Genomic DNA, 23,097 nt, shown 5'->3' on the forward strand with positions numbered 1-23,097 from the left:
TGCTGTGTAGTTTTTCCCTGGAGGCTTGCTTGTCAAACAAGACTATGGACTGACAGCTTCACTGCTGGAGAACCCAGATCTCCTACTGCCTGTGAGGTGTGTGCTGTTGAGTAAGTGCAGCTCTGACGGGCAGCCCCAAACCGCGATGAGCCAGAGGTTTGAGGTCAGCTCTCGATTTCAAGAGGTGATGACTCAGCACCTAATATCCAGACTGATTTCAGTGGGCTGAGGCGTTAAGAAGCCCCACGCTGTGTCAGGGAAACCAACCTGCCACATCCAGTATGTGGTCACAGTTGCTGTTGCACCAGGGTCCAGATGCCGTCTTCGAGGGGCTCAGTGTGAGAACAGGGGAGTCTCGTGCTCTCGAGTACCTGGGGTGAGGCTTATTCCAGCCAGCACGAATCAGTGGGTGAGGCTGGTGCTCATATAGGGTTACGCTACGTGGAATCGGGGTATCGAGGAACCTGATGTCTCAGAGCTCCTTCGTGAGCACAGCTGAGCACCGAGCTGGGAGGACAAGCACAAACAAGTGCCCAGGCTGTTTAAGCAGCTGACTGAACCCACACTTCCCCAGTTGGATGCGATTTCCTGGGGCTGTTCTGACTTTCCATTTGACTGATGAGTTTGGACACAACTTCTTTTCCACCCTGCCCAGCTCCTTGGCTACTCCTTGCTTTTTTTAGAGTTTTCAGGTCAGAGAAAATCAAATTGGAGAAAATACCACCCACCAGCTTCAGAAATCCCTCGGGCTCATTAATGTTCCTTCTTTGCTTCTTTTCAGCCTGTCTGGGTCGTTCCCCACGTGCAGGGAAGTGATAATTGATTGGTCTCCTCAGAACTGGCTGTAACTTTCCAGCTTTTCTCTATTAGTAACCTCTCCATCAGTCCAGAAGCAGCACGTGTTAAAACCTGAAGGGAAATGAGGGAAAGGGACTATTCTCACCTCTACCTGATGAGTAGGAGCCAGAAGCAGGGAGATGGGTCAGAGACACACCCGTGAGAAGGGAAAATAGGCTTGTTCTGTGTTTTATGTGGGCAAATGTCTCTTGTGTGCAGGGCACAGGCTGTGTGCCAGTGGAGGTTGAACCTGGCTTCCTCAGGACATGCTCTCTGCAAACTCTTCAGCCCCTCTGCCCAGTGAGGTCCCTGTCACAGGTTTATCTGCAGGCACGTGTGTCCCCTTGGGCTCAGAAGTCACCACTTGAGATGTGGTTCAGGCCACACTGAGATAACCAGGCTGGTGTGTGCCCCAGAGCACAGCACGTCCTGCACTGCCCTGTGCACGGATGCTCCACAGCCCCACAGGCTCTGCCCTTCCCCACACCTCCTGCACCAGCCCTTCTCTGGGGTAAAGCAGTGGAGGCATCACACCCCTTCCCACCACCCAAATCTGGCTGGGGGCCGAGGGGGGCAGCTGGGGAAGGGACACACGTTGGGTAGCGCTAGGACCTAGGGGAAGGCTCAGCCTTCCTCCTCCCAGAAGATTAGCCAATATTCCCAGGGCAGGGCATGCTCCCCAGCCTTTCTACTTTTTCTTCCCTCTACAAACGTGTTTTTCCTCCTTCTAGTTCATTCCAGAGCAGAGCAGCTTTGGATTTCTTTGAGCTCTTTTATTTTTCTCCCCCCTCTGGTAGTTGGACAACTGCCAGTGTCTTGCAGGGCCAAAGTTTTATCTATAGGGATATATTTTTCAGGCAGCCCAGCTGCACGCAGGCTGCCTGCAATTGAATCCACACTCCTGGGGCAAGTCTAACTCGGGAGAGGAACAGCAGCAGGGGTGCTGTTTGTGCTGTTTGTGCCTCTCCTCCAGCTATTCCTGTCAAGATGGATTTATGACTTTAAAAGGAGGGGGGGTGGGGGTGTGGGAGGAAGGAAAATTGCCTACAGGAGCCAGAGCTTACACCACAGCCCAGCAAAGCACACGTAAAGCAGCAGCCTGATCTCAAGGCATGAGCAGCGTAGAAGTGACGCTCTGGGATCCGGCGGATCCTCGCACGTAATATGACTGATCTCAAGCCTTTCATCTGCCCTCACAGAGCCGAGCTGTTGGATTTAAGGTAGTTTGCCCAGGACCAGACTTTGCTATGTTGGCCAAGGCGGTGCTTTCTCTTGGTCTGTGGCTGCGGTTCGCTGCGGGACAGAGCACACCTGGGAGAGGTGAGTGCCTGGAAAGGGGAGGCTTCCCTGCTGCTTCTCCCCCTTTCTGCCTCCTGCTCCTTAGAGCTTCTCACAAAGCCTCTTCAGAAGAAAAGCTGACCCTTGATTGCTGCTGTAGGTGTGTAGTTACACTTGTGTGTTGCTTTGCTGGCACCAGGACAGAGCAAACAGAAAAAACCTGTTTTAAATTGCTGTATTAGAAAGAAATTTTATACCTTGGTTGCTTCCAGTAGCAGAAAGGAAACTGTTTCAGAAGCTTGAGGAGTTCAGTCTGATCGTACAGGAAAAGCCCTGACTCCTCACTGTTACCTACGTCCTGTGGCACAGCGATTCAGAGGTGGGATCAGTGGTGGGGTTCTGTACCCATTCTTATGTCCTGCTCATCTCTAACTCGATCGTCATATTTGCTCTTTCAGATGCTTTTTCTCTTGGATACCGCTCAGGGAAAATGATTATTGGTCAGTCTCACAGAGCTGACAGCAGGAAAAGGGACATGGAGGAGATAAATGTCTCATTTCTGGTCTCTGCGCTGTAGTGCCGGGCAGAAGGCTCAGTCCCCCTCCCCTCAGTGGTGGTGGCTGAGCTGATGTAGTTACTTTTGCCCTGCCTCGTGTTCAGGAGCAGGAAAAGGTTCAGGTCTCTGACTGCAGGGCTGCTGCTGCCTGCATCTGGTTCTCCCTGCACCTGAGCAATGAAAGGCGGCGGGAAGGAGACGTGAACCGCTTGTCCCTCGGAGCAGGAGATCCTCAGGCTTGGCCAGCAGCTCCGACTGCTGGGGTCTGACTGTGCCTCTGGTATGCAGACAGTGACTAGTGCTCAGGTCCCCTTACAGGGCTCTGGATTCTGTCCCTCTGGCACACAGCGTTTCAGAAATGGTGCTGCTGACGATGCCGTAATCATCCACGGCTCCTGCTGTGGGAGGGTCTGTGGCAGCTCCCAAGATAAAAACAATGCTCAGAGGATGTGGGAAAGCAAACCACAGCTTTCTAGAGGGGCTGTGCCTTGCTCCAGGGGCAAAGGTGTGTGTGCTGTGTTACTGCCATGCTGCCTGTGACCTGCATGCTGGCAAGCACCCATGGAGGAAATGATCCCGCTGGTCGGCAAGCCGCCCGCTCCCCAGCAGCTTTGATGTGGGGCCTCCTGGACTCCTCCCTGGTGCTCCCTAAAGCAACCTTGAGCAAGCAGGCAGCCTGGCAGGGCTCTGGGCACAGCTGGCTGTTGCCTGGAGGTGCTGTGGGGCTGTGCCATCAGCACAGTGAGAGGACCTGCTCAAGAGGTAGGGATGCAGGATCGTAACTGTGTTCCCTCGGGACCTGGCTGGGTGTGCGTGTGGCAGGGAACAAAGTGAGGAAGCTACTGGGTGGCCAGTGGTGCTCCCCATGCTCAGCAGTGGTTTGATTAGGGTTTTCAGGGCAGTGGCTATTGAGTTGGTGCCCTGAGGCAGTAAGTCCAGGCAGAGCATGGCATGGCCAGTTCCTCCATTTCCCTCTCAGGGTCTGGCTTCAGATCTCTGCATCAGTGTGAAGTACAGCCCATGTATTGTTTGGACTTTGATAAAGGAACCTTAGGTTGTCATTACCTGGTTACTCTGGGCTAGCTTCAGCGGAAAACAATGGGGATGTTGCTGTCCCCAGGGTGCAGCAAGGGGGAAGTAAGGATGTGTCCCATCCATAGGCACTTTGCAGAGGGCCCTGCGCTCCCCAATCCCCGAAACACCACTCAGCACTGGGCATAACTCTCTGATTTCAGAACTCCTGAGGCTCTAAGTAAAAGAGCAGAGATAGTGAAGCCCCCAAAAAGGTCTTAAGAGAGGGAACCCAACTTCCTTCCTGCCAGAGGAATTTGTCTGAAGGGCCATTTCTCAACCCACACCCTGCTACCTGTGCCACGGGCGAGCTGGGACCCGCACGGGCAGTTTGTGTTTCAGTCCCACAGGTAGATTTTGCTCGGTGGGGCTCAGCTCCTTAAATAGGCAGGTGATCTCATCTGGCCACATCCCATGGCACAGGGCGCTCTGATGTGGTTTTTAAGTGTGACACACCTCCCACCCAGCTCGGTGGGATACCTTTCTTTCCAGGAGAGGAGGCGCCTTCCTCCTCCTGCCTCTCACTGTGATCCCGAGGGGCCGTGGGGAAGCTCAGGCTGCATTCTTCAGCCTCCAAACCTGGCCCCGCTCACAGCACAACGTATTCCCTTGCAGAGCCAAACAGTGAGAAGGGAAGACAAACATGGGAGTTAAAACAGAGTTAACTCAGGCAGAACAGGATCATTTCTGGCTGTTACATCCTTTATGCTCTACAAGCTCCACGTCCCGTGTACAGCAGGAATGTGCTCGTGTCCCGGCTGAGAGCGCAGGGAGCTCTTGAAGCGGATGTCTCCTGTCAGCATCTCGGGGTGAGATAGGGAAGTCTGACCAGCTGCTTTTCTCCTGGAAAAGCCAAGCAGTTAAATAGCAGCACTGCAACTCCACGGCACCCGTATCCATCCCTTCAAAACACTCCTGTGCATGGCTGAGGTGGCATCACCCGGAGGGTGACCACAGGATGCTGCCCGTGCTCCCTGCTCTTCCCTGGGTGGGAGCTGGGTGTGAGGGCTGCAGAGTTACTCCTGCCTGCTGTTCCCTGGGTGGAAGCTGGGTGTGAGGGCTGCAGAGTTACTCCTGCCTGCTGTTCCCTAGGTGGAAGCAGTGGTGTGAGGGCTGCAGAGTTACTCCTGCCTGCTGTTCCCTAGGTGGGAGCAGTGGTGTGAGGGCTGCAGAGTTACTCCTGCCTGCTGTTCCCTGGGTGGGAGCTGGGTGTGAGGGCTGCAGAGTTACTCCTGCCTGCTGTTCCCTGGGTGGGAGCAGTGGTGTGAGGGCTGCAGAGTTACTCCTGCCTGCTGTTCCCTGGGTGGGAGCTGGGTGTGAGGGCTGCAGAGTTACTCCTGCCTGCTGTTCCCTGGGTGGGAGCAGTGGTGTGAGGGCTGCAGTTACTCCTCCGCTGTCCAGAAGCAAAGGCCTTGTAGTTTGGGAGGCAGGGAGGTGCTGAGGGATGTCCCTTCCCCAAGTCCCACTGAAAGTGAGAAATCTTCCGTTGGCACCTTGCCAAACAGCTGATCATCTTCTGCTGCAAAGCGAAGGAAACGGCCTGAAAGCAGCAGCCGCTTGCGTAACTGGGGATTTCACTGGGAACCAGTCTGCAGGGCCCCACCTCTGGCACGATGGCATGTTTATACTGGATGGAGGACAAAGAACAGGAAGAAGGATGAGGGAACTCAAAGCCTAAACCTGAAGGGAAGGACAGACAGTGTCTAGTCACTTCATGCCAGCCTCTGCTGTAGTGACAGCCTTTCCAGGGATCCTTTCTGATGAAAACAATCTCAATGGGAGGAATTTGCAGGTTGAGTGGGGTGATTTTCCCCCTCCCATTTCCCCCTGCAGTGCTGCATCCAGCCTGGGGGTCCATAGGACAAGAGGGACATGGAGCTGTTGGAGCAGGTCTAGAGGAGGCCATGGAGATGAGCTGAGGGCTGGTGCACTTATCCTATGGAGATGTGCTGGGAGAGCTGGGCTGGCTCAGCCTGGAGAAGAGAAGACTGCTTTTGGAGAGAACTCTGAGCCCCTTCCAGTCCCTCGAGCAGCTCCAGGAGAGCTGGAGAGGAGCTGGTGTAGAGGGCAGGGAGGGCCAGGCCCAGGGGAATGGTCGTCAGCTGCAGGAGGGGGGATGGAGAGGGGCTGGGAGGCAGAAATCCTTCCTGGGGAGGGGGGAGAACCTGGCACAGGGTGCCCAAAGAAACTGAGGCTGCCCCTGGATCCCTGGCAGGGCTCAAGGCTGGGTTGGATGGGGCTTGGGGCACCCTGGGCTGGGGGGTGTCCCTGCCCATGGCAGGGGGTGGCACTAAGGGGATCTGAGGTCCCTTCCCACTCACACCAGTCTGGGGTTTGATGAATTTGCTTCCATCTCATGCAGGGCTGAGTAGAGGTAACTGGGCAGTATTTGCCTGTATGATGGATCATGCTCCACTGACAGACAATCCCTTTAGCTCTGAAATACACACTGCCCACCACATGACTGTTGCTTTTGTTACCTGGTTGTTAACCAGTGCTTATGGGCAGAGCATAGTGGTGCCAAGCTGTAGCAATCCTGCAGCCTCCTAATTAACACAGCTCCTTCCAGCAACGTGTGATGGCTCAGACCAGTGTTTAAAGGATGCTACTGTGTGATGCCCAGGTCTCTTGCCCCCCCAGAGCTGCAGGGTATGGTCAAGAGTGCAGTTTGACAGGGACTTGGCTCTTGACTGTCCTTTTGATATTCTTCTCTCTTGAGCAAGTGCTCCTTGCTGGTTTTCACCCATCCTTTCCCCCATGCAGGTAGTAGTGGGATTTTGCTGGCATCTGCTCCATGGTGGTGTGTACCTAATTCCCTCCACAGAGTGCTAGTGCAGTGGGACCTTGCTTACCACTCATGAGACGACGTCCTTTGGCCATTGATCCCTGCCAGGGATCCCAGGGTCAGAAGCTTTCACAGCTCAAGTGACACTGCTCAAACTGGTGAGGAGCAGAGGGGAGAGAGAGAAACTGTGATTTCCCCCTGAGAGGAGGCAATCATGTTGCTGTAGTTTGCCAGCCAAGTAAGTGGCTTGAACTTCTTCCAGTGGAGGTGAAAGCATGGAGCTGTGACTATGTATTGGACTCTGCATGCAGCCAGAAGCTCTAAACAAAGCCATCATTGCTCTGTCCTGCTGGGATGCTGTCAGGATGTAGGGAGCTCTAGGAACCCGTGTCAGGGACCTGTAGGTCAGAGGTTCAGCTGTACTCTGTGATGTGGTGATGAGATTGCATGTTGCTGTGGCATGCAGGAAAGTGTACAGGGCTTCATGGGCTTTTTATCCTGCTCAACTTTGAATGCCAGATTGCTCTGTGTGTGTGTGTGTGTGTGTGTGTGGATTGCAAGTCCCACTCCAGCTACCTCATAGCTTAGTCACCTCCAAAGGCTCCGACTTGTGCTGTTTTCCCCTCATGGAACTGGTGTCCCTCTGCCCTCTCAGCCAGCCCCAGCCCCAGGAGAGCAGTCCCTGTGCTGCCTTGGTCTGTGTTTCAGTGCCATGACCTGTGGGCAGCACATCTGTGTGCTTACAGAGCACAGTGCAAGCACTCTGCCTCTTCCAGGGCACACCTCTGCAGTGGCCCTGACTCACACATGTCACACCCCTGCCCCTTTCCCCAGCCCAGCAGCCCCTGCCATTCCTGCACACGCAGGGACAGCCACTCCATGGGACTGACCCTCCTCCCCAGGCAGCACCTCGGTAATGCCCAGGGAGGGAGATCAACACCAGGGTAAAACCTGTTCAAATGAAGACTGGGCAAAGAGGACTGAGTGCCAGTGGCTCAAGGCTGGATCACTCCTCTGCCTCTGTTTGCCCCCGTGTTCTACCCCCAGGGACCGTGCTCTTGCTAGTTTGTGATTTCTTTCTGTGCTCAGCTGGTGTGGTTTCGCTGCCAGGACACGTGTGAGACCCCTTGCACCCACTCACAGTTCCCCTGCCCTGGCCCTATCCCTCCTCTTGACTCTTCCATCTGTCTGCCTGACAGACTGTGCCCCGGTGGGGGTTTCACCACCCCCTGCTCAGCTCTGCCAGGCTCTTTGCTGTTTCTGGGCCTGCCTTGACATGGCTTTCTGCGTGGGGAAAACTGTTTGCATGAGCTGTCTCCTTGGAGCAATTCATGTTACAGAAGCCTTTCCATTCAGCTGTCAGCTGCCTTGTGGTTTTGGCTCCCACAGGCGGCTCAAGCACTCGGTCAGTGTGCTGCACTGAGCCCCTCTGCGCTCCAGAGCCCACATTGCTTGGGGACCCCATGCCCCTGCTCCCTTCGCTGATAGGAGACCCCAGATGGGCAGCCAGGAGTCTCTGGTCCAAGGTTTTCCCTCCCTTCTTGCACCTCAGAAGCTGTCAGAAAGCAGGGTGGCAGTTAAACCAGTCCCAAATTCATTGCTGGTACTCCAGCTATTGTAGGTCTCTGAAGCTGTAAGTGGTAGAAGGACAGTCCCTACGTGTTTGTGCTTCCCACACAGCAGTTTAACTGAAACTGCAAGAAAATGGGTCAAAAGGATTAGGGCCCCATACCACACCCTGAGGAGCGTGCTCTTCCTGACTCAGTGTTCTGCACAGACGGGTTGGCACAGTGATTTACTGGGCACCTTGTCCCAGAGCCCCTTTGAGGTCCTCCTAAGACTGTCTGGGAAAGGAGGTCAGTGTGTGTTCAGGAGAGGAAGAAAACATCGAATTAGCCTGGCTTTTAAAAAATGATCTAGGGAGGAGTCCCTCCGTTCCAGGCTCTCCTGCCAACAGTCGTATAACTCGGGAGCTTTCTGCCAGTCTTGTGTGGACTGTAGCCTTTGATCCAAGAGGCAGCCAGTTCGGAGAAACAGCCACCTCTCCTGGGAGAGGGGGGCAGCAGGTTTTCTCATCAAGCCCCTTTATCGTGGCTTGCTTTTCCAAACACAGATCGTTTTGCTCCCAGGCACTGCCATTGTCACAGGATGGGGTAAACCTGGCACTATCTGGGGCCCAAAGGCTGCTCCTGACCTCGGGGGTCCCTCTCCAGCTCAGCAGTTTGTTGCTTTCTCTGGGACTGCCGTGCCTCAGCCCCGAGCGGCAGCTCCGGGTGGCAGAGCTGCTCCCTGGCACAGGCATCACCGACCTGCTGGCTGGGGCTGGTGAGGAATGTTCCCAGCTCCTGGCACAAGTCCACCTCTAGCTTGGAGCTGAAAAACACTGGGGATCAGCCTGGTGTTGTGTAACAAGAGGTGTCAGCACAGGCTGATGTAGCTCAGAGGCGAGAGCGGGATCCAGGACTTGGGGGCTGTGCTTTTGGCTCTGCTCTCCTACCTCTGCCTGAGCTCCTACCTCATTCCATGGCCCTGAACATCCAGTCCAGCTGTAGTGGCTCCGTAACACGTACCTGCAGACTGTCCTGAGGCCGTGTGAGCGTGTGCAGGGCTCGCAGAGCCTGTGTGAGTCTCGTGTGGAAGTGCTCAGCCTGTGCAGGAGCCAGAGCTCCCACTGCTCCTGCAGCCGGGTCCAGGGCATCTCTTCTACCCCGTGTTGGCTCCCTGAGCTGATCCAGCCCCATGTCCTTGTGCAGGACCTAAGGATGAGGTGAGGTTAGCACCCTGGGAAAACACTTCCCTTCTCTGCTGCAATGCCATTTTCTGTTCCCACCTATTACGTGTCTTGGCTGAATTTGGACCAGAGGAATATCAGGCATTCACCCTACCCTCATCCCACGAGGAGCTGTATTTTCCCAGGAGTCAGGCACTAGGCTGAATTCAGGTGTATTTCATCCCAGTTTTCAGTCTTTTGGCATATTTCTTCTCTCCCATCAGTGGCCTTTTCCCTCTGACAGACATGGGGTCTGGTCCAGCCATCCAGGTACCTCCTTGAGCAGTGGGGATCATGTGGGAATGGAAAGGAGGGAACAAAGTATCTATTGTCCTTCCTCACTGTCCTTTTTTTTTAATTATTATTTTTAATCTGTGCAAATGTGTAAAACATCACTTTAAAAGGATTTGGCAACAAAGCCTGGAGAGTGGGGAGCCAGGGAGGGCAGGGGCAGCTCCTCTCCCTGCCCCTGGAGAGCTCTCCATAGCAGCTGGGTGAGATGCGTCTCCAGCCTCCCCTCTGGTGAGGACACGTAAGGGGAGTGAGCTCCCAAAGGCCAAACTTGTCCACAGCCTTGGCCCAAAGGTGTGCAGACTCTTGTCTGTGAGTGTCTGTCTGTCTCAGCCGATGGACAGATGCAGAGTGTGACACTCAGTGGGTGCTGGGATGCTGTGTCATTCACAGCGATGGACCAGGCACACCACCAGTGTGGTGCTGCATCGTGCTTTGTGTGTCTCCTCCTCTCCTGGCCACGGTGAAACCCTGTGGCAGAGGTGGTGTGTTTGAGGTGTGGTGCTGCAAGGGTCCCATCACTGGGCAGATCAGCATGCCACTGCTGTCCTGCAGCTCCAAGAGCCGTTTGCAGCTCCGTTGCAGTGCTCTGGCCTCTCTCCTTACAGTGACCCTCTTGGGCAGGGCCTGGGTCAGGCTGAGCAGCTGTGACACCCCAAAGACACTGGACCCAAGGAAAGCAGTGGCAGTTGTGGTGCTGCTGTCCAGCTGGGTCTCTACCCAGCGAAGTTCTTGCTGAGTTCAGAGGTTTGGCACCAGGTAATCAAGCTCTGATAGCAGATGCCTGTGCAGGGATGGGCTCATACCATCTCACTAACGCAGCTCCCTCTCTCTTCCCCCGCCAGGTCCCCAGCTGCCTATTTCCAATTCAGAGGGGGACATCCTCTTCTTGCTGGACAGCTCTGGCAGCGTCTCCTACTATGAGTTTTCCAAGGTCAAGGAATTCATGTGGGACCTCGTGCACCCTTTCACCTTTGGCCCCAAAGATGTCCAGACCAGCATCATCCACATCAGCACTACACCCACCATGGAGTTCCCCTTTGACCGGTACCTGTCCCGTGAGACCCTGCAGAAAGCCATCCTGGGCACTCAGCAGCTGATGGGCGACACCAACACGGGCAAAGCGCTTTCCTTTGCCAAGGAGAAGTTGTTCAGTGATGAAGCTGGTGCCCGGCCAGATGTGCCCAAGGTACTGGTTTGGGTGACAGATGGTTTCTCCACGGATGACATCTCTGAGCCCATGCAGCTCCTGAAGGACATGGGAGCAACAGTCTTCATCGTCAGCACGGGCCGGGGCAGTTACCTGGAGCTCTCTGCTGCTGCCAGCCAGCCCCCTGAGAAGCACCTGCACTTTGTGGATGTCGATGACCTACCCATCATCACGAAGGAGCTTCGAGATGCTATCCTAGGTACAGCGGGGCTGGGCTGGGCTCGCTGGGGCTTTGTAACAGGGCTGAACGTGAGCTACTGCCTGGCTCTGTGGGGCAGGTAGTGTGAGATCCCCTAAACCCAGTGGTCCTCCTGACCCACAGCTGCTGCCCTTGCAAACTGAGGTGCTTTGTCCACCACGCAGTAGGTCCCAGTTTAAAACTGTCTGGGACCAGTATCTCTGCTCCCCTCAGGAGGCCCCATGACTGACTGGGAGAGGTTCCCTTACACAAGCCTGTTAGTGAGGTGAAGTGGTGTTTGTAGTGAGTTGTTCAGTTGTGAAGGGGGGAAGGAGGCTTGGGCAGCACATGGTCTGGATTACTTGAACCCCACAGGACTCTGAATTGAATCGTGCAGGTCACAGGCATCCCTACAATCAAGTGTGGCATGAAAAAGCTCCCACTCACACAGGTTAATTGGTAACCAAAGGCTTCCCACACAGGCAGTGATTTAGGTATAGGAAGAAGCTGCTGGCTCTGGGGGTGAGGTACCCAAGCCCCTTGAATGTTATTTTCATGTTCAGGATGAGTTTTTCCCTCTGAAATGCTGCCTGACTACGTGCCATCTGATGGAGGTGGAGGACACAAACGTGTTGAGCACACATGGGACGTGTGTGCCTGGGAAGGGTTTGGTCCTGTCAGCTCCTTCAACTCTTGTCTAGGGCAAGATCTGACTTCCTACATACCATCACATGCAGGCACAAACCGAGGCATGTAACTCAGTGCCTACAAGTGGCTGGCAGTCGTTATTCAATTACAAAAAGCAATTAAGGGTGGCGGTTGCTATCAGCGTTGAGACCATAGGAGAGGAATGTTTTTCTTCCATACATCCCCTGTTGTAACGTGTTTTGCATCCACCAGATCTATAGCCAAGCACAGCCCTTGGAAGGAAAGCCCAGCCCTGACTTGTTAGGCTGAACAGCCCAACTGCTGCCGCTCTGCTGCTAGCGCGGCTGCGGCGGCTGCGCAGGGAGCAAGAACAGGCAGCACACTTGGGTTTTCACCAGTCCTGGGGATTTTTTTAAAGCATCCAGGAAAGGAAGGGCCTGAGGAGACCCAAGGCCATTATCTGGGCCAGGAGACAGGCATTTGGAAGCCGAGAGGAGCGTCGCGTGCCGCTCGGCACCGCACAGCCCATGTTCTTCCTGCGGCGCTTGAACATTCGCCCTGATGGTGGGAGCGCCCGTGACTGCAGAGCAGGGGCTGGGCCTCAGCCTCCCAGACGCCTCTGGATTTGTTTGGAAAGCTGAGCGAGTTACTATGACTTTGCAGACTTTCCATTAATTTTCTGGAGGTTCTCTCCCCTTTGGAAATCCTGGTTTAATTCTGTTTGGCTCCTGCTATGGTCAGAGCTGGCTTTGGAGCCTCCAACTAACCCTTTCCACTGAATCCTCTGCATGTAGCGATTTCTTCCTTTTTCCACAGAGACTATGTTCTCCTCCAGCCACCCACCTCCCTCCTGTATAAGGATGGGGCAGTACCAGCAGATCTCCTACTCTACCAGCTGCTACACAGACCCCCAGGTGTTTCATTTCAAGTGGCTCTTTCAGCTTCTAACGCATCCTGATGGTTTGAAATACCATCTCCAAATGAGAGATCACCTGCATATCCTTGCTGCACAGGATTTGTTTTGAAGGCCATAAGATCTGTGAAGGGTAATAAATACTCCTCTGAGCCCCAGCGTGGTATTCTTAGTGCTCACCAGGTCTAACAGTTCCTAGTCTGGGGTTTTCATGGAAGACAAGATTCCCACATGAATCCAAGGGCTGGTGCTTCAAGCAAAATACCATTAATTGGTAACAACACCTGAGTTAGCCTTAATAAAGCCACATATGTCCATTCTTCCCTGCTTGGAGGAGGCAGCCCCCATCACCTCCCTTGCTGCTGCTGGCAGGGACAGGCAGGATCCTTGGCAGGCAGAAAAGAGACCTTTCTAGCTCTGGAATGGCCCAGGCTGGTTTCATTATCACTGCTATCTTACCTCCAGCTCTCACTACTGTTTTTTAAAAAGCCTTTTGCAGGTGCACAAACAAGCTTTGTTACGACGTGCTCACCTCCCTCCACCTCCCAGCAGGGAAAGGGGGGGGTTCATGCCTGCTCCATAGTTACCTGGACATGATGGAGTTACTTTGGTCTCTGGTAGACTGAGAACCCTCCCTGGAAAAGTTCAACCTCTGCCCAGTACCTCACGATACAAAGGCAGACAGACACCTTTGCATGAGGGTTGCACAGATAAGAAATGGGGTTTTTTTGCCTTCAGAAATTTGGTCAGAGAACTGAGCAGACAGATAATATAGCAAACTGTTAGGGCTGAGCCTGGAGTTCACAAGGAGGGGTTTCAGCCCAAGGCAGCAGGACAGCCACTGCTTGGACAGGGAGACAAAGGGAAGGTGCCTCACTGTTCCAAACTGTATTTCTGTCCTGCTACAGGTCTGTTGAGGCCAGGGGATGTGATGTCTCTGCCTCAGTTCCCTTTCTGAAAAGGAATTTCTCTGCTCCTCTGAGTCACAGAACAGGGAAGATGGGCTGCTGCTTAGACCTGGTGAACCTGAAATAGTTTCAGTAAAATTCCTGGAAGGGTGTGGGGACTGTGGATGGATATATATGTTCACTCCCTCCCCTTTTCCTTGGCACATGGTCCTGGCAAAATGAGTCTGCAGAATGCTTTGGGCTGCAGTTCCCATCCAGCCTGGCTATGGCCACAGGCTCCTGCAAACACCTCTGCCCTTCCTAGAGTGAGGGAAAGGGGATGGTAGCTCAGGCTTCTTCCATCACATCTTACATGCCATGTACCCAATACCTGGCATTTGGTGCTCTCCTTCTGGGAAGGGACCTTCAAACATTGTGAAACCAAGGCATTCCTTTGAGATGACATCAGGGTTGTGCTGGCTTCACTCTTCACTCGGGCAGTTCAACTGGCAGCTGCTGACTTCTTCCTTCCTTGGCCCCATCTTCTGCGCCGAGCTGTGCGGGCACTCGCCTGCCCAGCAGTCAGCACATCACACTTCCCAGGTGTGTTCAGGGCAGTGCATTTCTGATCTGAACACGGTCCTGACGGGTTCTGCTGCAGTGAAGGCTCTGAGCACAGAGTCCTCTGGCATCCTTACTTATCACTGAAGGTAAGCAGGAGTGATTTCAGACCTTGAACATCCACCCTGATAATGACAAAGTGTGTTGCCCCCTCCTAGACTCACAACCTCCCTCCATCCTCAGCAAAGCAGGGAAACAGAGCCTCAGAGCAGGAGTGATCTGCCCCAAGTCCTAGCTGAGGGGAACGATGTACCCAGGGCTCAAACAGCTTCTGCTGCTGCTCGACTACGTTTCTGAACCACCTCAGGAGCAGCAGTGTTCCTCCGACCCTGGTCTTACCTCACTGGTGTTCATGGGATGCCAGCAAACCAGTGGCTGTGAAATGGAGTTTGAAGTCATCAGGAGGCAGGAGGCAGAAGGCAAGTGTGTCACAGGCTGTGCCTGGGTGTTGCTAGGAAGGCACTGCCGTGGTTTAACAGGAGATGTTAACATGGTGCTTCCCTCTGGGAACAAGGAGGGGCTGTGATGCTTACAGTGAGCATCTTCTCTGGGCTTTATTGCCTTCATAAGCTCAAGGCAGCTGTAATCTGGCAACAAGGGGCAGAGGGTTTCCGTGCCCTTCCTGCAGCACGTCCCTCAGGTGTGGCACCCTTAATCCACCCGTTTTATTCCCTCTCCCTGGGCCCTGCCTCCAAGCCCTCTTATTTCCATTCCCAGAGCTTTTGGCAGGGATTTTGGCATCAGAACCCTTCCTCTGTTCCCTGTTCCGTTGTGGCTTGGCCACTGGGAGCTGTGGGGCTCACGGAGGGGTGCAGTGCCCCGGGGTGCTGCCTCCCCCCAGCTCCGTGGCTGGGTGGAGCGCTGCTGGCTGGCAGTGCGTGGGGCTGGGAGCGGGCAGGGATGGGGAAGGGGAAGGGAAATGTTCCTGCCTGCCTGGGAGAGCCAGAGGACAGCTCAGAGGAAAAACTGAGGCTGCTGTGTGAGGAGGTTGGCAGGGACTCGGCGCTGCTCAGAGGAGAGGAGCTGGTGTCCCCGTTAGAGGACAGGCCTGAGGGTGCAAGGCTGACCCCGTTCTCTTGCAGGGCTGGGCAGAGCTTTGTGTCTCCCTTTACCCCTGTGTGATGGGCAGCCAGGGAGGGCTCATTACAGTACTCCACGAAGGATGTAAGCTCAAGCTGGAGGACTCTATCCTAAGGCTTCAGGAGTGACCCTGTGCAGAGCAAATGCACTTCTGTCGGGCTCAGGGTGCTTTAAAAGCCCTTTTTAGAAAAAAAAAGGGGGGGAAAGGGGAAAAAAAAAAGAATAAAGCATCTTAATGTCTTTGTATGCCACTTCCCTGGAGCTAGAAACAGTCTTCTGTGTTTCCACTCCTCTGGAAGACCAGAGAATGGTGGAATTCTGCCCAGGATGGGCTCGGGAGACCATGTGTGCTGGGAGGGTCAAGCAGCAGGGGAAGCTGGGGGAGCTGCAGGACAACAGAAGAGGGGGTTGCGCCTGGCACTTGGGGTCCAGATTCAAAGGTAGCAGGAGCCCCGAAGAGAAGCCTCTGTGCAGGGGAGAGAGAGGTGAGGTGGCACAAGAGTGGCTCTGAATGTTGAATGTCACCAAACAATGGGGCTCTGTGAAGCCCTGCAGGGAGTGACTTCAGCTGGGATGAATGCAGCCAGCTCAGCAACTGCTGGACAGTCCCCAGTTGCTGCCCCTTCTTCCTGCCCACGGGGTACAGGGGCAGAGCAGGCAGAAAGCTGGTTTTTCGCATCCTGGGCTGCTTCACATGCAGGGCAATCCCCAGTCGCTCCGTTTCACTAGTAGGTGGTTTCCCCAGGGAGCTCAGGAGGAGCTGACTGCTGGCATTCGGGATCTGGATGCCCAAATCCTGTCTCCAGCCTTGTCACAGGCAGTGCCGATGCCCCTTGCCACGCTGAGTATGTGATAGTGTCCTTCTGAGCATGGGAAGCTGCCTGTTTGGCCAGGCACAGTGATGACCACACATCTGTCAGGCACTAGTGGCTGCCCAGAACTTGCTGGGTTGCTCCAGATTAATTCTGGGTGGCACAGGGCAGGCTTGGGGGGGCAGGGGCACGGCTCCTGCTGTGCCAGGCCTCTCTGCACAGCAGGCTGCTGGCACCGTTTGGCCTTGGCACAGAGGAGGAGACAGAGAGAACGGAGGGGGAAAGCTGGGGCTTGGTAGAGCAGCCTGGAGGCTTGGGGCAGACTGGTTTGAGGCTGGATGTGTGGAGGAGGCAGGGTGACTTCAGCTGCCAGCTGGTGTGACTGGAGGCTGCGTCTCCCAGCCAGGAGGACCTGTGTTTCAGGTGTGCCCTGCTTCTCTTCCAGACGTTATCCAGGCAAATCGGCTCCACGCAGTGGATATCACCTCAAGCAGTTTCCGTCTGATGTGGCCTGAACTCCTCTCCCAAGAAACTGGCTACTACACCATTGAGTATGCCCCAACAGGTTATCCAGCAAGGAAGAGGACAAAGCAAGTGTCTGGGGCTCACACCAGCCTCATCCTGAGCAACCTGGCACCAGAAACGACTTACGAGGTGGCACTCATCCCTGAATCCAACATCCACTACTTCCCTCTCCAGACAACAAGGGTGACTACACTGGCAGGTAAAATACACACAACCATGACCAAGGGGGAGTTCCCATGTATGGGAACTGGGACAGGCTGCCCAGGGGGTGTGGAGTCTCCTCCTCTGGAGAGATTCCAGCCCTGTCTGGACACCGACCTGTGTGCCCTGTCCTAGGGACCCTGCTTGGGCAGGGGGTGGGACCCGGTAGTCTCTGGAGGTCCCTTCCAACCCCTACAGCTCTGTGACTCTGTGAAGCAAGCAGGGCAACCCTTGGGCTGCATCCCACAGCCTCGTGGTCTGGCAGTTGTGATCAGGGCAGAACCTAAAGAGGTGGTGGCTGCTTCATGCTGGCACGTGGCTGGCAGCTCTTAGAGATGTTCTAGACTGCCTGGAACAGGGGATCAGGTCTGATGGTCATAAGATTCCCTCCCAGCATTACAAATCTGTGAGTCTGGAGCAAAGCAGAGCCCACTGGGAGGAGATGACAGGAGCTGCTGAGGTGTAGAGTGGCCGGGGGGTAAAGCACAGGCTGCTGCACGTGCTGCCTCACTGTCCTGGTGCAACAGCCAGGGAGAAGCAGTGCTGCCTTGTGTGGGGTCCTGCTGAAGAGGAACTTTGATTCTTATTGCTTGAGCAGCTGCTATGGGAACAAGGAGATCCCTGTGTCTCCTACCTGAGGCTGCAGGCACAGCTAGGGGACAGTAACACTCTTGGAGCAGGTACGTGCTGCTGCACCGGGCAGGTGTATCAGTGCTGGGGATCCCCTGTGTAAGAGGGGGGCAGAGGGGGGCACTCAGAGCAGAAGCCAGCCCCTCTGTGCAGACAAGTCATTTGGGCCAGAAACATCACTTAGATTTATGCTGGATCACAACATGCAGATAAAGTGGTGCACTGAGACTCAGAGCAGGGGTAGCAGAGTCGAGATGCTCGTGCATCCCGTATCGATTTCCTGCATGCAAGGACAGTTTTGGCTGAGGAGTTTTGCCCACTCCAGGCTGCACAGGTAGAGAAACCGTTTTCTTAGGGCTGAGCTGGGTTGGGCTGACTTGGATGACTCTCAGCATCCACTTGCTGGGTGGGTTTTCTTCTACCCCCAGAAGCCAGATAAGGTGCAGGTCAATTCTGCTCTCTGACAGCATTCTTGTGCCTTTTGTTCCATACCCATTCCCATCTCTTCTCATTGCTTTCAGAGGAAATAACCCCAGCTCAGGTTTTCATCTCAGAGTCTGGGCCACACAGCTTCCATGTGAGCTGGGCTCCTACACTGGACAGTGTGTTGGGCTACCAGATCCTGTACGGACCGCTCCCTGGGAACTCGGTGAAGCTGCTGGAGGTGGATGGCAAGAGTAACAGCACCGTGGTGGAGAATCTGGCACCCAACACCACCTATCTAGTGACAGTGACTGCAACCTACAGATCAGGAAAGGAGAAATCCCTGTCAGCCAAAGCCTGCACTCAGGAAGGTGAGTGAGTGGCACTCTAGGAAACTGAGTGGGCAGGAGGAGTGTCTGCCTGGTTCTTTGCCCAGATCATCTGCCTCTAGCTGAAGGCAGAGAACTCAGCCCAGTTAGGTGCCGGGAGGGAGGAGAGAAGGGGAAAGCTGAAGCTTCTGAGGAGCTGCACAGGACACACCATCAGCAGGTGTATCAGGTGTAGGACTGAAAGCAAATGAGATACACAATGTGAGTGCTGTCACAGGGCATGTGCTGCCAGTCACAGGCAGAATGGGCTTGGAGATCCCTGGATCTCCTTAATGAACAGAGAAAACTGCCTTTACCTCTTATCTCCTCGGTGTCTGTGCTTTGGTGGGATTTAGCATCAGAGGGGTGGAAAAATTAATCTGCAGAAGCTTCTGCTCTGCAGAGGTGCTCTGAAGAGGTATGCTGAGGGAGGCAAAACCCTTGCTCTTCCCAGGAGTGAGGAGCTCAGAGAATGACAGCAGCTGAGGGTGCAGGAGGTGGCCAGCCATGCCTAACAGTGCCAGCAGCATTGTGTGCTGGTACAGGACACTACCCAAGCTGAGCTCCTCCAGTGCAGACACGTAGAGTGATGGGCGACAGAGGAAGACCAGGCTGGCTGGTAACCCCTTCTCAGCAACGCCCTCGGGAGGAGCGAAGAGCCAGGTGGCGAGGGCCACACCGTGCAGATGGCCCGCAGTAACATCACTGTTCTTTCTCCAGAGGGCTCCAAGGTGAGGCACCTTCGCTTTGAGGACATGGGCCCCAACACCCTGAAGGCCTCCTGGGACGCTGCTGATGGCAAAGTCCAAGGCTACAGGGTCAGATGCCGGCGGCAGACCGGACCGACGTCTGTCCTCAGTGTTTCGCCGCAGGTCCACAGCGTGCTCCTCACCCACCTGGCCGCAGGCACCACCAACAAAGTCTGCGTGAAGCCCGTGTACAAGAACCAGCCAGGGAAGGGGCTGTGCCGCATGGTGCGCGTGCAGCCAGGTGAGCTGGGTGCCAGGCAGGATCCCCGGGGCACCTGAGCCGGGGGAAAGTGTCCTGAAGGGCACTGAGGTGCTGGCGGTTCAGCACAGGGGAGCCCTCGTGGCTGGAGTACGCTGTGCTCATCATCAGCGACCTTGTCAGCAGGGCCCCATGACAGCCCCCAGCCCAGAGATGCGCTCTCGCCCCATTTTGAGGTCCAGCACTCCTCCTAGTGGCATGAGGTTCGCAGGCAGGAGAAGTGTCCAGCCGAGACAGTCCTGCGGCTGCTTCGAACTACCAAGGGTGGGAAGGCTGCTGGAAGCTGGCATGGGCGTTGGAAGTGCTGTTTAAAAGGCATCGGAACGCTTGGCTACCCTTCGCTCTTCGACGTGGCAGGGACAAGCTCAGTATTAGACCCAGCTGCGAAGGCACAACAAGTCTGTCCTCCCTTCACTTGGTGTCGTGAAGCACGGAGGGATGTTTAGGCTGGAGCGAAGAGCTGAGGGGGAGCCGCAGCCGCACGGCCTTTGTCCCAGCAACAGGCTGGGGAAGGGGCTGCAGGGCAGATCCTCTGAGGAGCGGCTGAGGGAGCTGGGGGTGTTCAGCCTGGAGAAGAGGAGGCTGAGGGGAGACCTTCTCCCCACCTCCCCTGCCCTGCCAGGAGGGTGCAGAGAGGTGGGTGATGGTCTCTTCAGCCAGGGGACAGGAGATGGGACAAGGGGCAATGGGCTCAAGCTGCCCCAGGGCAGGGTCAGAGCAGATGGGAGGGAAAAGTTCTTCCCTGGCAGAGCTGTGGGGCTGTGGCACAGGCTGCCCAGGGAGGGGCTGAGTCCCCAGCCCTGGGGGTGTTTGACAGAGGGGAGATGAGGTGCTCAGGGAGCTGGGTCAGCACAGGGCAGGAACAGTTGGACTTGATGATCTCAAAGGTCTTTTCCAACCTGGTGATTGTGTGATTCTGTGGTAGGGAGATGACATGGGGATGGGATCTCTGACTCAGAGCAGTTTGGAGAATGCTTGCATGAAGCTGATGGTGTATTTTTGTGTGTTTTTCCCAGCTACAGAGGCCCGAGAATATAAGCAGAGGCAGAGAGCGTGACAGGCCCTGGAGCGAACTGATGCCCCGCAGAGCAAGGAATCTTGCTTGGACAAGAACTTGGACAGAAAGGAGGGGTCTGGAGGAAACCAGACAGCTCATAGATCATCTCCCAGCCTGCGCCGACGTCGGGGTGTCCTGGTTGTCAAGGCTAAAAGCTGTCCTCAGCCAAGTTCTCCTGAAGCTTAAAGGTTTGGCTTGGCTGGAACAACCAACCTGACTAATAGTTCCCAAATCTCTTTATATAAATAGGCCTGGCAAATAACAACCAAAAGGCAAAGTGATGAATCCTCACTGTTGCTTGCTTACTGCCTGTCCTCTATTTATTAAATGTCGACACAGTTTCATTTTGCAGCTTAGGAGCACGTTCAGGGCTCAGCTGTTGACTGCACTGGCCTTTCCACCTGGGCACCTGCAGCCAAATCTGTTCTTGCTGTCACCAGCCACCCAGACTGGCACACTTGGTGAAGAGCAGCTTTCCTCCAGCTCACCCAGTGTGCTCTCCAGGTAGCTCAAATTAGCATCCCAAGGGTATAGCATGGAAGGAAAAAAGCATTAGGGGAACAACGTGCCACAGAAATGCACAGTAGACAGAGGGTCAAAGCCACCAGGATTTCAGAGAAGAGGAAGAAAAGAGCTTGTTAATCCACTTGACCTTTGGCCAGGACACAGAGACACTTTACAGAAGGCATCCTGCCTTTTATGAAGTGCAAGGACAGTTTAGCATTCCCAGGTCATCTCTGGTTTGTCGGGGAACTCTGAGGAAAGAAACAAGAGGCCCATGGCAGGGCTGATGGGCACTGTCAGCGAGCCTGAGGAGAAAAGTTTGCTCACTGTCTGCCTGCTGAATTGATGTGTCTCATCAACACTGTTCTCCCTCTGACACTGGTGTTAAACCCATCTGCTGCAGTGACCTACACATCCCAGGTGGACTTTGAATGGTTCACATCCCCCAAGTCACTTGCCTTGGGATTTGGTGTGAGTCTGAGCGAGCAGGAGACTCAGACTTGGGAATTTCCTTCCCCAGCTGGATACTCTACTCTAGAGCTCTTGGCCGAGCTCACAGAACAGTGGTGAGTCAAGAAAAGCTGGAGAGCAAGAGCATCTCAAGCAGTTCTTTTAGTTTCCTGCTCACATGCACACCTCCAGTCAACGCTGCTGCCCGGGTGAGGAGCCCCGAACCCTGCTCGCAGTCCCCGTCACCAAATGGGACGTGAGTCCTGCTGTCCAAGTAGCTATATGGAGATTAATTAGCCTGTTTTGTGACTAATTATGGACAGTAAGTCTCCAGCCCTATCATTCCAGGCTGTATTGTCTGCACTCTGAGAACACCTAACAGATCTTTAGTGTCTCACCCAGCGCTAAGCTTTGAGCTACACTTAAAAATCAGGTTCTTAGGGCAGAAGAGTGAATCTGGCTTGAATTTGCTGTCACTGAGCTACTTCTTTGAAAGGGAAGCTGAAAAAAATTGACAACACCCAGTGACAAAGCCAGTGGAGCAGCATGATTCTGAAATTCAGGGCATAGGGCTGTAGTGAAATGTGTATCCATCTCCAGTAACAAAACCCAGCATCGGTGGGAACACCTTCTCTCTGTACTGCTTGCTCTGTTTTAAATTCATTGCTTCCTTGTCCTACACGTGGAACTTCCATTTAAAAGTTGTGCTGTGTGTTGGAGAGCCCCTGGGCAGTGTCACACCATCCTGCAAACCCCCCCTTTAGCCCTGCTTATGGGCTTCTCAAAGCAGGTCCTTTCAGAGCTGTGAGGAGCTTTGTCTCTTACCTTCATCTCCTGAGCGCTGAACTCATCCTGCCTGGTTTTATGGAGGGCTGGAGGAGGAAGGGGTAGGAGGGAGGTGAGTCAGTCATTAACTCACTAAGAAGATTTCATCTGATTTGCGTTTTCCTTTGGAATGTTCGTTTGTGACTGATTAATCGTGGTGGATGCTCTGTGCTGAGGGGGAGATAAAGCTGGATGCTCTGTGCTGAGGGGGAGATAAAGCTGGATGCTCTGTGCTGAGGGGGAGATAAAGCTGGATGCTCTGTGCTGAGGGGGGATAAAGCTGGATGCTCTGTGCTGAGGGGGAGATAAAGCCTCTGGAGTCTCTGATGCAATAAGATGTTGCTCGTTAGCGCTGTAGGACAGAAATTAATTTTGCACAACTCCCTGCATAGTTTACTAACCCGTTAAGATGTCACCCCCCCAATTGTAATGCATCCTTTGGAAGATAATTAAATACACAAGAGCTATTAAATGATTCGTTGGTTCTTGATGGCGGTGAGGGCAAAGCTGCTCAGCACAGGTATTGCTCCAGTGGGAGTTATGGGTCGAAACCTGGTATCTGGTGAGTAGGTACTGTGCCGTGACATCATAGTCTGGCTTACATGGAGCTTCACCTGCACCACCCCAAAGAAGAAGCGTCCCAAACAGGTAATAGAGACAAACAGGTCTCAGTAGTGGCTCAGCCTCAGCAGGAATTGTTTTACAAGGAGCCGATGAGCAAACGTCCCTCGAATCCGGGCAGTACCCACGAGCATGAAAGGCCTCGCTGGGACCCGCAAGTTAAACTGAACTGGTTTATTTTACCTCAAGCCTAATGAGCTCTAGGGCTATCGAAGCAGCTCCTGTGCAGGGGTACAGCGGACACGGCACCCACACGCCTACACAGGATGGGAACACGCAGCGGGAGCGCGCAGCGTGGGAGCTGCTCTGTGTGCGTGGGGACTGGGGAGAGCTGCTCTTGCCCATGAGCTGTCCCCAGGGGGGTTGGGGTCCTGGCACCTTCCTGGGCGTGTGGTGCTGGCTGCACTTGGTGTTCGTGTGATCTGCTGAGGGAGTTCCCCCTGAAAGGAGGGTGCCCAGAGCTGGGGGTTAGTCTGTTCGCCCAAGTGACAGGGCGAAATGGCCGCAAACTGCGCCAGGGCAGGGCCGGATCAGACATTAGGCAAAGG

General features: G+C 54.6%; 1 protein-coding gene across 2 annotated transcripts; it reads left to right on the forward strand.

Moving 5' to 3' along the window:
• Window positions 1–1,979: 1,979 nt before the first annotated feature.
• Window positions 1,980–22,394, forward strand: VWA1 (von Willebrand factor A domain containing 1). 2 transcript variants are annotated; one of them, XM_084274695.1, is made up of 6 exons: window positions 1,980–2,157; window positions 10,434–10,997; window positions 16,383–16,661; window positions 17,815–18,087; window positions 18,805–19,074; window positions 20,109–22,394. In XM_084274695.1, the coding sequence occupies exons 1-6, from the start codon at window positions 2,085–2,087 to the stop codon at window positions 20,147–20,149; spliced, it is 1,500 nt and encodes a 499-aa protein (XP_084130821.1). In that variant the 5' UTR covers window positions 1,980–2,084; the 3' UTR covers window positions 20,150–22,394. The 2 variants fall into 2 exon arrangements, with proteins under 2 accessions (XP_084130821.1, XP_084130822.1); XM_084274696.1 differs by having other exon boundaries at window positions 20,115–22,394.
• Window positions 22,395–23,097: the final 703 nt, after the last annotated feature.

Source organism: Gallinula chloropus (genome assembly GCF_964237585.1).
Source record: "Gallinula chloropus genome assembly, chromosome: 23".
Lineage (NCBI taxonomy): Eukaryota > Metazoa > Chordata > Aves > Gruiformes > Rallidae > Gallinula > Gallinula chloropus.